We start from the raw sequence: 10000 nt of genomic DNA, 5'->3' as shown, positions 1-10000 counted from the left end.
GTAGACTAAAAGCATCTTCCACCATAATGCGACTAAAATTGGACCCAACAGAGGCCAACACTAATGAGCGAACCCTGGAGCTTGGACCGTGACGGTCGGGCCATGAATAAAAATCTCTGTATGTTCCAACTTTGTCCCCATTTGTTCTAGTTGGCTCGTAGGAATGACAGGTGGACAAAGCCACTGTGTTTTTCAGCTGCACACCCCCCCCCCCCCCCTTTTTTCTAACCCCCCCACCCCCCCTGTTGAGTGGAACTTTGGCAGAGACAAAAGCAATTAAGCAGACAACATTGCAGCTCTGGGCTGTCAATCAACACTCTGGAAGTGCTGACAAAGGCAAACGGGATCACCTGAGTGCATCTCGCTCCCAAGCGACAACAAGCGCCTGGGGGGTGGGGGGGGGGGGACATTACCCCTCCAGAATTGTAGCAGAGCCATCAGCAGGCGAAAACAGCCAAACAGGTCACCCATGACACTGACATGCTACAGATCGTCAGATAATGTTAAATGTGATCTTCACCACTGACCTTTAGGGCTAACTGCTGCTTAACCTTCTGGAGAGGTCACCCGTTGTTTTTAGCAACAGTAATGTGATATAAAACTAGTAGGTATAAAAAATGGAGATGGTATGCTACTACATGTTCTTACTGGGATCGTGTTAAGATGCCCGTTAATAAGAAAGAAATAACAGAAAGAAACTGAAATGTAATTTCGAGGAAATTACCAGTGCATGAAAATATAAACATACTGTATATTAACATAAAATGCCAAACAAACTTTTATTTGGAAACAGTTGGCAGGAGTCATAGTTGATAACAACTGACAGTTGAAATGGCTGAACAGTTAAATAGTTGAGTAGTTTAAATAGTTAAATTATTTAATAGTGAATTATTGTAGTGAGGATATTTATTTTGAAACAGTTGTGGGCAGAGGAAATAGTAGTCTTAAGAGAGCCAGATTGTATGCTTAAAGCCTGAGACAGAGTATATAGTTTAAAAGTTGAATGTAGATAGTGTGATGGATGTTGATAGACAGAAAGTTGAATGGATGTTGATAGGCAGATTGTTTAATGGATGTTGATGTATAGTTTAATGGGTGGATGAGTGAATGGTTTGAAGAGGATGAATGGATAGAAAGTTGGATGGAATATGCCTTATATCCTTGTAGAATGGAGAGACACAGAGAGTTGGCCTAGTTAAGCAGAAAGCAGTTGATACAGGTGCAATCAGTTTAACTGGCCCTTTGATGGGTCCTAGTAGTGAGCAGCTAGAAGTTGATACAGGTGCAAATCAAGTTAATTAGTCCATTGTGATGTCATAGTCTAATGCAAAGTCTATGGGGAAAAATAAGCTTGTTTTTTATTAATATCTCAAAAAGTATAACGTTTACAAAAGTGAAAAATACATTCCCCACGTGTCCTTTTCAAGACCTACGTTACAAAGTTTGAACGAAGTTTCTACGTTAAACGGTTAAAGCTGAATTAGATGCAGAAATTTGGTGGGAAGAAGAAGAAGAAGAAGAAGAAGAAGAAGAAGAAGAAGAAGAAGACTTCGGATAACAGAACAGTGCATTTTCATGCACTGCAATAAGAAGAAGAAATCGGATAACAGTAGAGTGCATTTTCATGCACTCTAATAACTGAAAGAAATGGAAATAACTAGGTATATACAACCAAGTAGTAAGGTGATTTGGTACAAAATAACTGAAAAGTTGGACAGAGGGTCTTGTTCAGTGATCTGAATCGTTTGATTTAAAATCTGGCAAATGGTGAGAGTGTCATGTCATGCAATAAGAAAATTAAAACAATGAAAGTTCTACTGTTGACGAAGGATTTTAGCGTATTTTGGATGAATTTTAGATGAATCTGCAATTATTTGGTTGAGTAAGTGCTAAGTAGAGGATAGGTAGAGGATAAAATAATAATATACATAAACAACAGCAAAGACCCAAGAATGAATCCTTGAGGGACACCACCACGTGCGAGAGAAAGGTATCGGGGATCCCTTCTGCTGTCAAATTGTTTCCAGTTCTTAAGATAGTAAAAATATAAAAATGACAGTAACAAACTGTAACAATGGTTAATGGCTAGTTATTTCATAAATTCTTAAGGAAAGTAAATGCTAAAATCAACTTTCTGCCTATTGTTATTATGTGTGAATGGTGGGGGAGGGGGGGCAGAGGGAAGGATAAGGGAAAAAATCAAGAAGTCAATGAGATGAGCTCTTAAAATCTGGCAATATTCATCAATCAGTTGAAAGGTTTTTAGTGACTTATGTAAAATTAGTCACTAAAATATGTATTTTTCACCCTTTCTGGGGTGGCTATCAATATGTTAGTGAAGCTGCACTAAACCTAAAACTCAAGATGATGCTGATCACCCTGCAAGGACAAGATCCCTTACATACCCTGCTTTAATAACTTATACACCACAGATCACATGTCAGCCACGTAAAACATTGATGAAGTCCTATGTCCGATGCACCACGCTTCATTAACCTAGACTTAATGGCTGATGAGACTGAAAAGACATTTCTGCAGCAGCTGATGGGATGTGACTCACGCACCAAATGGGAGGGTCAGTGGCAGCTAGGGGGATGAGCGAGTCGCCCCCAACAACAACTGACTCCGGAACAGATGTGGTCCCAATCCGCTTCGCATCTGTCCCGAAGCCAGCGTCTGCCTTGGCCTGCATGCAAATGGCAGATCTGGCGTCCGAAAAAGCAAGATGAGCTCTGGAGCAGTTACACAGTCAGTCTGTGAGCTCGTTTCCACAGATGTCTTTTTGAGCACCAACGGGGGGAAGGCTATGGGGAATAGATGGGAACAGCATCTGATTAGCTGCATTAAAATACGGCGCAACACAGTGCAAGGGGAGAAAGAAGAGACACACACAGAGGAGGTGGACTTCCCAAGGGGAGATAATGATGCTACGACACTTTTTAGCTGTTAGACTCAAATAGTACCAGACAAATGGTGGAGACTGGAGAGGCGCTGGCCACAGTCACAGAGCAACATACACACACACACACACGCGCACACACACACACACACACACACACACACACACACACACACACACACACACACATACACACACACACACAAATACATATGCATACAAACATACCTAATGTTAGTGTACAGAGTTCAGTTCTGCACCATAAGGAAAGCTAAACCTGCCTGTCTTCAACTACAGACCAAATGAAAAAACAATACCAGAGGTAGTAGTCTCCAAGATAATGGTACTCCACAGAATACACAAGATTCTACTTTTAAACATTTTCATCTCTTTAAATGATTTACAGTCCTTTGACCTTACGACATTCAGGTGTAGTGTGATCTGCAACAGAACATGCATTTGTGAATCTAAACCACTGACTTACTTAAACCCTTTTGCTCCCTGGGGAGCATAGGTCATTCATGAACTTCCTCCAGGTGGTTCCAGCTGACCGCTAAACCACTCCTATAGACCCTTTCAGCAATAAAAACAAAAACAATGCTTGAACGTTCTATTTGGGCCCCAATCTACTTCCTCTGCATTAAGATAACATATGGAATGTTAAAACGGAAGTCTTGTGGGGCCAACTATGATGCTGATAATGGAACTCTCTTGAAAGGGTCCATTCACATAATCATTATTCTCATTACGCTCTCTAAGCATTTTATGGTATTTAAATGCAGAGGAGATTACATATGATGCTGAGGTTCAGTACTGAAGATGTGCAGTTCAGTCTTGTGTGAAAAATGACCAAGAGAGAAGAAGAGGTCAACAGAGTGAGAGAGGGTTCTCAGCATGAAAGAGACAGAGATGGAGAATAATAGGACTATGTTTTGTAAGAAAAGATCTGAAACATGATCACTATAGAACACTATTTTAATTAGTATTTGTCAGAATTTGATTATGTAGTCTTATCACACATTATACATCCCAGAGAATGGTGGTCTGGTGTGACAAAATCAATTCAGCTGTAAAACAGCATCCTGTTTTGAAAAGTATCATATAATAGCATGGCAGACACCGAGAATCAATCATTCATTATTCGATCAGTAATATTTTAAATGTCATCTGAGCCCACAGGCCGGCTACTAGGATAACAAAATAAGTTGCCTTCACAGGTCAGTAAATAGCACTGAGGCATTTCTTTTCCAGATCAAATGAACAGTGTGTCTCAATTTGCTCATTAGATAACACACATTTCTTCTGGGGAGCCAATGTTTGGTCAAAGAGAAAGAGGCTAAATCATAACATCTCAGTATATCTTATCACAATATTCAGCCTATAAGATAGAATATGAATTAAAGAATATGAGCAACATTTTACAACAATAATGCATAACACGTTCCCTTCTTGCACAGTCCATCAGGTGACTTACACTGTTTGTATTGTTATTCTCTCTAACCCAATCTAGCCATCCTTACTTATGCTCCTGGATCTTGTGGATATTTATGGTCATTAAGGAGGGCACTTTACTATTTAGAGAAGAACATGAGGCAAAGAGGACAACTCAGCTGAGGAGATCAAACGCAAGAGAGCAACTAAGGAGATCAAGTGAAAAAGAAGTTTACTACTATTTCAGCACTGTCTCATCTGTATGAAATGTACAGTATTACACATTTGTTTTAGCTACAATATGGGGTTTCCCCCCTAAATATCCAAGATACTCCCTCAGTTCAGTGCGCCTTCGAGCGAGCCTCACTTTCTGGGGTAGACTACATACACTCTTTTTGCTGACACCAGATTCCTATTGTCCCATGGCCAACTCATCTGCTCATGGCCGACTGAAAACATTTCTGAGGAAAACAATGCCACCTGAGCACAGATGAGGGGTATTTCAGACAGACGTAAAGCCGCATCCTTCTGTGGCCGTGAGATTTTTGAGTCATGTGATTATCATCTCCTGTGCTGGTGATAAAAGCCACGATGCCACAGAAGTTTCAAGTTTCAGGCCACACACACACACACAGTTTTGTTGACATCGTCTTAAGAGACGTAGCCATAATGTCTGTCTGCAAATAGCTCACTGAACATTCTTCTGGTTGACTGGAGAAAGGAATTAAGGTTAAGGTAGGGTTAGATTCTCACAATGAGCTTAAGACACGTGCAGGGTCCTAAAGTAGCCTTCTGACTGGTTTCCCTATGCATATTTGACCATGCGGTGACCTGATTCTGGGGCACAGACTTGATGTTCAGGTTCGGGAGCTTGAAGACAGTCACTGGGCTGACACCAAAACACCGCCAGAAGCCATAAGGCTAAGGCAGCGTTATCAAACGGATTAAAGGAAAAGCTAGCAGTCAGCATCCCCTTAACTTTCACTAGCACATGGTGAACTCTCTCTTTCTCTGTGTGTATGTATGTGTACTGTATGTGTGTGTGTGTGTGTGTGTGTGTGTGTGTGTGTGTGTGTGTGTGTGTGTGTGTGTGTGTGTGTGTGTGAGAGAGAGAGAGAGAGAGAGAGGAGGGAGGGAGGTGCATTATGACTCACAAATGTTCAAATGTAAGAGTCATGAATCATGCAAATTGGCACTGTACTGGCCATTTCCTAAAGTACTACCAAAAACACATTAATGTTCACACACACACACACACATGTTCAAACACACAGAGATATATAGGCTACACAGCCAAACAAGCATGCACACACGTATAAAGTGAATCTATACATTCTGCTCCTTAAGCTATGTTGCGAATAAACTCTCTTTTTCTCTCTCTCACACACAAGCGCACACCCACTGCAACACTATTTCAGCCACAATGTTGCAGTGCTGTAGGACCTAAGAGGTGGCATTACATAACAGCACAGAAATTCATTCTTTTTTTTTTTTTTCATACCACTTAAAAAAGCCCTGCGTAATTAGCCATCTGGTCTCAGTGGACACATGATGAGACACCTAAATGTAGGGGACTTTGATTAAGAAAAGAACTACTGAGAACAATGTTCTTTGGGTTAAAACCCCACACTGGACTTTTTTCTTGGCATCTAACGGTAGTTCTTTAAAAAGTAACCTACTGATGTGCAAACAGCTGTAGTCCATATATTTTCCCACTGTAGGCATATGCATATGACTAGGGCTGGAGCCACTTGCATTAAACACAGTAAACACTGAGAGCTGAGTAAAACTATACATACTGAATGCATAGTTCACAGCTCTTTTTCAGTCACTGTACCAGTTTATTTAGTTCTTTGTGAACTAAATTTCATTCAGTCTATTATCAGAAAACACCCCTACTACAGAAAATGATCAGAAAACACCCCCTACTACAGAGGTTAATAACACCACTTAATGTTTTTTGATGTGGATATATACAGATGTGTACTGAAGATCTGATGGAGGAAAGAAAGAATAGTTTGGAATTGGTCCAAATTACTTTATCTATACTTGGCAATACAGTGCTATGGGGGATATGGGATTTAAAATGTTATGGTTTCGGCTTCTTTTACCATTATATTTTTACATTAATTATAACAAGTCCACTGATTTAATTTGTATTCATGCATTATTACAAGGTTGTCTTTAGTCAAGCATGAGCCATTTCTGGTGTTTATGCCTAAAGAGCAAAACTCTGCTTCTAAACCAGAGTGGTCTGCACTCCTAACCAGCAATCTACCAGCCGGGGCCAGTTAAATGGAACTAATGGCTGAAGGAAGTGCTTCATGAATAAGGATAGTTCCTGATGTTCAAATTGGAAATTGTGTTATCTCAATTTCCAGCTCACTTAAAATTGCACTGCAGTTCTTTCTTTCTGTTCCACTGTGTTGGCCTATGATCGGACTAGCTTAAGACTGGTCAATTCTGGTCATTTTTGGAATCTGAAAAATAAAGATTTTGAAAGTTTCAGTTGTGGGATGAAAAGGAAAAGTGTACTTTACCTTGAAACTTGAATCCCTCGATCTGGATCCAGAGACAGAGGTCCTCTGTGTCGCAGTCGCAGCGCCAGGGGTTCCCGCTCAGGCCAAGGGAACGGAGGGCAGGCAATGCGATAAGCGAACTTATGTTCAGTGCGGTCAGGTTGTTGCGGCTGACATCCAGCACTTGCAAAGCCGAGTTTTCAGCGAAAGCATCCGGATGGATCTCCGAGAGTCCTGGGTTGTCCGTCATTCTGAGCATGACGAGACTGGCCAAAGGCCCGAACGTCCGGTCCTCGATCTGAGTCAAAGTGTTGAAGGACAAGTCCAAATAGGCAAGTTTGCGCAGGTTGCCAAACGTAGATTCCGATATCTCGGTGAGGGAGTTGTTGCTGCAGTCCAGGTACACGAGGTCGGACAGGTAGTTGAGCTGCAGAGCCGGGAGGTCCCCGATTTTGTTATTGGAGATAATAAGTTGTCGGGTAGCGAGTGGGAGATCTGAGGGGAACTGCGTTAGTTCCTGCCCCGCGCACTGGACCACAAGCTGGTCGTCGCACACGCAGCGGTCAGGGCACCCGGCGGTCAGGGCCGGGGACGGTGCTACCCCCATAACGAATATCAGTAGGAATATGAGCCGCAATGACTGCACGCTGGGGTCGGGCAGAAGACGCATGATATCGTCGCCGACTTCATTAACTCCGGGTGGACAGCACTCCGAAACGCTCCCGCATTCTTCATTGATCTGTTCTGCTTGTAGATTCAAGAGGGAGCAGTTGTTCTTCCTTGTGATGCCAGTTTTAATACTGTAGACCACCGTGTTTATAATGAGGCGGCTTAAAAGCCTATCCGTCAAAGGCACGCGCGCAAGTCGTCCGTTAATTCCGAAGGTGACCGAGAGGCATTTCAGACAGCGCAACGAAATCAACGTGGTTGCATTCCTGCGTTGTTATTAGATCCCACCGGACATGTTCACTGTTTGCTCTTATTGCAAAGGAATTTTAGACCCGGTGAATTAGTTTTCTCCAGCGTCGCCGGTTGTTTCTGAACTGCCAACGGGTGGTATCCAATTCCTTTCCGTGACAGCTTCGGTTAGGTCCTGGAATGAAGAAAAAATATCTCTTAGAAACAGGTCTTCTCATTCCACAACAGAAAATCGAATGAGAATGCCTGCATCTTTATTTCTAATGGTGTCTCCTGCTCGTTGCGCTGCCTACTCTCTTTCTGCCGCTGTGTGTGTGACTGAACGCAAGAGAGAAGGGAGAAAGAGAGCGAGAGGGAGAGAGGTGTTGCACATTGTGTGTGTGTGTGTGTGTGCGCTCGCACGTCTAGGCTGTGTGACTGTGAGTTTGTGTGTGCATGCGAGAATCGCGGGGTCTGTTGCATGCATGATCGTGTTTACCTGTCGATGCGTAGTCACAGAGTATATAAGATCCAACAAACCATGGACTCATAAGTTGAATCGATGTGCTTCATTGTGACGTCACTGTGCAAGGTCTGTTTATTTCACTTCCAAGACAACAAATGCGCATTCTCGAAGTTAGAACATAAGTGTCGCTGACAGTCAACAGAACATCTTGAGAAGGGAGAACACATGTAGCCTACCCCTTGTGCTGCGTAATATTAACAACAAAGGGCAGACATTTTCAGGCACTTTTGTTGGCCTGTGTGTCTCTTTGTGCGTCACAGGGGAAAAAACCGTCTGTCATTTATAACGAGGAATAATAATCCATCCGCGGCGCTGCAGTCTGAGGGCCAGGGATTTAGAGAGGCTTATCAGCAACTCTCACACTCTGCTTCATTCACTGACATGTGTGTCCGTCTGTCTCCGCCGTTCTAGAATGTGCAGCAAAAGTGTGTACAGTAAATTTGCATCTTTAGCAACTGACGCGTATCCCCATGGCTTACTGTACGTGAGGCGAGCGTGCGCTCGAGATCAGACCAGGGCCCATGGTTAACACAGGTGCAAAAGTAACATGACACTGAGACAGCGTGCTCTAGTTCCATTGTTATTTTGAGTCATTTTTATGTGCATCGACCTCAAAGGACATATTTCACCTGATGAAATGTCAGACGTTTAGCCTTTGATACTTTAATGCACTCATATTCACATTTCCATTGTCATAGACACATGGGAAATCATTGTAAATGAAAAGTGTTGCTTTATAATTTTGCTTCATTAAGTTAACACACACAGTGAGGCTGCCTTACTGCTCATATGTTCACCCAAACAGGTAGGAAACTGCTGTCCACAAGCGTAAACGAAAGCTTTCACTCCTGTAGGCCTACCTCAACAAATTGTGTACAGGAGTGCAAAACGTTATAGCAAGGGCTCTGTCTGCAAAGCTTATTTTACACAATCACTTTTTCCAGCTGTGTATTAAAGCCAGTCAAATTAGACATGACACATCACCATAGCTGAAAACAAAACAGGTTGTGCTGCAGAATAATAGTAATCGCTCTGCAGCAGTGCTACAGCGTTCACCCATGAAAAGTGTATTCCTGCGTCACCCTCTGTCAGCGATGATCACATGGTGACCTCCATCATTGCAGGGAGTGCCTGCAGCAAAGATATTTTCTGCATGTTTAATGAAATAGACTGCCATTACTCATGGTTTGCCCCATATGGTTGCAGGCAAGAGGAAAATTGAGAGTGGCAATAGCAAAGAAAAGCAAGGTTCCCTCCTCGCACATGTATTTGTATGTAGATGTTCACGCTTGCTTTGGCCCAGTAGAGCATGCTCTGATGAATGCCAGTATAAACAGGGGCCGATTGTACTCATTAGTGTAACTTTCCTCCCTGGATGGCCCCTAGACTCTCGGCTTGCACACTGGAGGGGTGTCAGGTGAGGGTGTGGAGTGAGACTTCATTACTAGTTAATGGCAGTGTCATCTGTCACACACACGGCCTGGCACGCGGCCTCACGCTCAGCCAACCGGCCCAGAATAATAAAGAAGCAGAGGACTGTGTGTGTGTGTCTCTCTGTGTGTGTGTGTGTGTCTGTCTGTCTCTCTCTCTCTCTCACACACTCTCACTCTCTCTCTCTCGCTCTCTCTCTCTGTGTGTAGGAGTGTCACCCATAACCCCTCTCACAGTTAGCCGTAATTTCATTTGCCTTTAATGTGACACAGAGGGGTGTAAATGCACTAATGCCAT

The 10000-nt window shown here is 42.9% G+C and overlaps 1 protein-coding gene across 3 annotated transcripts in view; it reads right to left on the bottom strand.

The window, feature by feature from the left end:
- Positions 1–8390, bottom strand: part of LOC121724964 (leucine-rich repeat-containing protein 52-like) — a 21007-nt gene extending 12617 nt beyond the window's left edge. Inside the window, exons 1-3 of one of the 3 annotated variants that reach the window (XM_042111966.1) lie at positions 8246–8390; positions 6871–7942; positions 2384–2804 (exon numbers count right to left, since the gene is read on the bottom strand). In XM_042111966.1, the coding sequence (XP_041967900.1) occupies positions 2587–2804; positions 6871–7519 (867 nt within the window). In that variant the 5' untranslated portion in view covers positions 7520–7942; positions 8246–8390 and the 3' untranslated portion in view covers positions 2384–2586. The other 2 variants (XM_042111964.1, XM_042111965.1) reach the window with 2 other exon arrangements.
- Between the last annotated feature and the right edge of the window lie 1610 nt (positions 8391–10000).

This window comes from Alosa sapidissima, chromosome 12 (genome assembly GCF_018492685.1).
Source record: "Alosa sapidissima isolate fAloSap1 chromosome 12, fAloSap1.pri, whole genome shotgun sequence".
Taxonomy (NCBI): domain Eukaryota; kingdom Metazoa; phylum Chordata; class Actinopteri; order Clupeiformes; family Clupeidae; genus Alosa; species Alosa sapidissima.
Note: the sequence above shows the minus strand (reverse complement) of the source record. Positions and strands in the feature narration are given on the sequence as shown.